The sequence below is a fragment of the Otolemur garnettii genome, unplaced genomic scaffold, assembly GCF_000181295.1.
Source record: "Otolemur garnettii isolate 467f Iridium unplaced genomic scaffold, OtoGar3 scaffold00161, whole genome shotgun sequence".
Taxonomy (NCBI): domain Eukaryota; kingdom Metazoa; phylum Chordata; class Mammalia; order Primates; family Galagidae; genus Otolemur; species Otolemur garnettii.
This window is the reverse complement of record NW_003852556.1, coordinates 168,168-172,708: the sequence shown is the minus strand read 5'-3', so window position 1 is coordinate 172,708 and position 4,541 is coordinate 168,168. Positions and strand designations below refer to the sequence as shown.

The window sequence follows — 4,541 nt, the reverse complement described above, 5'->3', positions numbered from 1 at the left end:
AAAAAAAAAAAAAGAAAAATGGCACAATGACCAAGTGTTCTGGGTATTCTCCGCATAGAGGAAGAAAACATTACAGATCAAACAAGTGATGGAGGACATTACCAGAGTGACTTTTCCACGATTTTGGTCCTAAAAACCTCCTCCTGGTCCAGGTTCACCGTGCAGTAGCAGTCTCTCATCTTGTTTGGCCCCGGGTAGGAGGGAAGGTTTTTGGCTTCACCTAAAAAGTAAAGGTAACACACATCATCCACTCAACATGGAAATGCTGGGTCCACCTTCTGCTCACAGACGATTTCCAAATAACGTCTCAGGTCACAGAGACACTCTCACTAGTGCTACACACAAATGTTACCTGGCCACTAAAAATCAATGAATAAACTTCTGGAAAACAAAGTAGAGAAGATGTGTAAGCTATAAACAGGGATTGCAATGTTACTACATGAGGTGCCGTAACGTCCCTCACCCTGGGACACCTTCTGGTAGGGATTCTGCTTCTTCACACCTCCCAGCAGAGCCCCCCCAAAGCCTTCAGCAATTTTAGGTAAAGAAGAAGCAGCAGCTGCAGAAAACTACAGTGGACCCAGTGGAAACTCTGCAAGCTTGAAGAAGAGGCAAATTTGAGTAAAACCTGCTCTCCCTGAGGGCAGGAAGGCAGCCTTGTGGAACCCCATGCAGCTAGACATTAACCCCAAGACACCAGAGCACACAGAGAGAAAGATGAGGAGTCCATAGGGCCACTGCAGGCAGCAACTCAGCATAGCCTTTAGTCACACCACAGCCGCTAGGAAACCCTAGCTCAGATGTCTGTATCAAGAGGCTCAATACACAGCTTCCCATCTGAAGTGCAAACTCATAGCTTTTAGTACCTTCTGGAGCTGGGCAACCACCCTGATGTCAAAGCATGTCCCTGAGAGAGCCCCACCACACTGCTAGCCACTCTCCCCCCAGCTTGCAACCACTGATCTGCTTTTTGTCTTTGTGACTCGCCCGGTCACGACACATGGCCTTGAGAGACTGGCTTCTGTCACCACACACGACTTCTGCAAGGTTCATTGTGTGGCATCTTGAACCAGCGCTCTCCTTTCTCTGGGAGTACCGTCCGTGTGTGAATGCTGTACTGGTGGTACATCCCTGGTCAGCACACAGCACCTGCTGTTTCCAGCTTTCAGTCACTGAGAACAGCGCTGCTGTGAATGCTTACCGACAAGCATTGGAACCTCTAGAACCTCCAGCTGCCACCACCAGTGGCGCCAGTCCCGCCAACACTTTGCCTGCCTTATTGCTGTGAGCAGAGAATCATCTGCCTTTTTTTTTTATGATGACAAAATAAGGGGGAAATCATTGTGGCAACAGGCTTAGACAGTTAATATTTTTGGGAAAAGACCATCTCTGAAGAGAACAGGCCACTCCCTGCAGAGCAAGGGACACACCCACCCCTGTCACAAGGTCTGCATTCACACACAAGAGCGCCAGGTACAACCCAGCCCAACTTCTCTGCTGCTTCCTCCAAGTTCACCAGGGCTAGCTCAACCCTCAGATGAGAGGAATCAAGTTGATTCCCTTCTTCTAGGGAAGATTGGAGAGGTTCTGAGGCCCTGAACCACAGCTCTGCAGCAGACCCTCACATAGGCAGCAAAGGGTAGGAATAGCTATTTTTGTAGGTTTCCCTACACAATGCTTTTTATATATAGAAATGTATGTGTTTTGTTGCTAGTATTACCATTCATTAGCATAAGAAATGCATGGTGCTACGAGCCAGCTGTAGTAGTCCAAAATTCCCAGCTTTCTAGAGATAACCACAGCCACGAATTTCTGTTTCTTAGCTTGTCAAGTAAGTAGTGCAGCTTTAAATAACAGTCTCACTGCTATTTCTTGGTTTATCAACTTAAAGTCTGCTATGAAAGATGAAGGGTTTGAGACCACATAGATCCTCACCTCCCCTGCCCTGTTTCTATTGTTGTATTATGTTGACATTGCCAAGGATTTAATGTTTTCATTCTGTCCTATAGTTGTCTTTCCTATTTTTTAACATGATTCTAAATACTTTAACCTCACAAAATGCTATTTGTAACGACAGGACTGTGACAGTGTTCTCTGCAGAGCCCGATGTCCTGAAGGGCCCAGGCAGCAGGGACTCGAAGGAGGTTACCAGGCTGCACCTCACACACAGCTCCGTGTTCTAGGCCTCGTTCTAGTCACCTGCATCCCCACGTGTTCTGACACAGCTTGTCTCTCTGGCAGGAACCCCTCCAGTGCCAGGGGCAGGGGTTGACTTGAGAGTTTGAAAAAGTGTAAATTCAGGTTTTAAGATGACGTTCTACCTTCCCTTCTATGGCACCATTCTGTTTCTAAGAGTTCTTTAAACCTGTGTACATGGTTCACATTTCAGAAAGCTTGAGCAGGTGTGATAAAAGCCACCCCCTTCCCCTGCAATCTCCCCTCCACAGGCAGCAAACAGCTACCTGTGTCACCCTAGAGATGTTAGGGTAAATATATTTCTATCCCCAGCTTCACATGGATGGTAGCTACACTAGTCCAACTGTTGCTTCTTACATTGATGTGACTTCAGAATACATGCTGACATCATCAGTGCATCAAGAGCATGTGATGCTGCCACAGATCCATCCCTGAAGGATTCTGTCTTTTGCGCTCATAGAGAACATGGCACTATACAGGTACCGCTCCTGTATGATCAACAATGAATTCCTAGAATCAGAATTTCTGGCACAAAGGGCAATTTGTAATTTCTATACAAGTTTATCATATTGCCATACTGCTCCCCAGAGTAGCAAGTTACATTCTGGCCACAGTGTTTGAAATGTTTTCCCACACCCTTGCTTGTCCTGGGCTACTGAAATTATGGATCTTTGCCTATCTAATAGGTGAAAAATAGTATGTTTGCATTTTTTACAGTCCATTTCTTACCAAGAACTCTTCTTGAAGGAACTGGATTTCATTTTATGCTGCCACCACCCACCCCCCCAGACAGGGGGAAGGTCCCAGCAGCCCTGCCAGGGACTGAACACACTGTTCCCACAGAATCCACAAAAACACAGTTATGGGGGCAGAAATCATCTCTGTTGTCAAAATTCTGACTTTCCTAATAGTGTCTGGAGCCACCATTTCTGACTAGCCCTAAAATATCCAGCCACAGTTGGGCCCCAGAGGGGCCAAGGCCCCATCCTACCTCAGCAAGGACCCCAGTGCCTCTGCAGCAGAACCCCTCCCAGCAAGAAGGCAGTGGCTGAAGTTGTAACCAATTTAAGACCTGGTTGTTCTCGCAGAGTTCACAATTTACAGTAATATTACTTAGGAATCAAGAAAGAAAGGCAATCTGGAAAATACAGAATCTGCAAAAAGTCACCATGGGCCCACCTGCTGCCAGTCCACAGCCTGGGCTAACTGGGCCAAAGACTCCTGCTCCCAATGCCTAAAGAGAGAAAACCTCCTCCTCCCGGACCTGGGTTTATAAGAACCAGCACACTTCACTCTGTGCCTTTTTGCCCTCTGCATTTAAGTACTATTAATACTTGCTTCCCTTTTTCCCACAGCACTCTCTGTAAGAGGCCTGGCTTAAATTTGGGAAAGAAAATTTCTTGGATGTTAACAAACGATTAGAAAAACCATTTTCTGTCTCAGAAACTGCCCTTCATATGCCTACTACAAAACATCAATTCTAGAAAGATTTCATCTCACTCAGAGGGGGAAGTTGCCTAAATACTTCTAGATATGCCCAAAATGTCCCAGGTCCATGACTAGGGTAAAGCTCTCATGGGGACTTAGATACTTTTCATATATTATTCTGAGAGGCCATTCTGACCAAAGTTCAAACTTATCATAATATAATTTATTATCTTGCAGTTGGCTAATTACACCACAGGCCCAGTTTCTCAAGCAGGTCACATTTTGCAGTCAGGTCTGTCTAAGACTTCCCTGGGGGTCTCCCCAAGAGCAAAGGCAGTGGTAGTGTAGTCAGCTTGATGGGAAGCCTCCACAGGCTGCATGTGACATCTGTGAACATGAATGCAAGACCCATGATGTTACTGCAGCTGTGTTAGGCGGCCAAGGCCTTGAAGCCCCCTCCCATTTACAGGAAGCAGACAAACCCACCCCCTTGTTATAAACCACCAAAATCCTTTTTTGTCTCACCCTCAGCAGTCAGAAGGGAAGGAACAGGCAGAGGAACAAGAAGAGTCTAGTCACCCCAATCACAGCCAAGCCCAGATGGGCTCTGGCCTGGAAGTGGCCCCTAAGCACAGCAGCTCCAACCCTGCCTCATTCAGGGTGGCCCCCACTTGCATGGTTGGCTGATTCCTCTTCTCTGCTCTGGACAACAGCCGGGAAGGCAGCTCCCCACCTCTGACAGACACTGACACTTCTGAGGTCTTATCGAAGACCTCTGGCAATACCCAGATTAAGTAAGGAGATCACCAATAGGATAGGGAAAAAATACCTACAAATTACATATCTGATAAGAGTCTAGTATCCAGGCTCGGCGCCTATAGCTCAACCGACTAAGGCGCCAGCCACGTACACCTAAG

General features: G+C 46.8%; 1 protein-coding gene across 1 annotated transcript in view; it reads right to left on the bottom strand.

The window, feature by feature from the left end:
- Positions 1-4,541, bottom strand: part of RASA3 (RAS p21 protein activator 3) — a 111,604-nt gene that overhangs the window by 79,496 nt on the left and 27,567 nt on the right. The window contains exon 2 of the mRNA XM_003799977.3: positions 103-220. Coding sequence (XP_003800025.1) covers positions 103-220 — 118 coding nt within the window. The remainder of the gene's footprint in view (positions 1-102; positions 221-4,541) is intronic.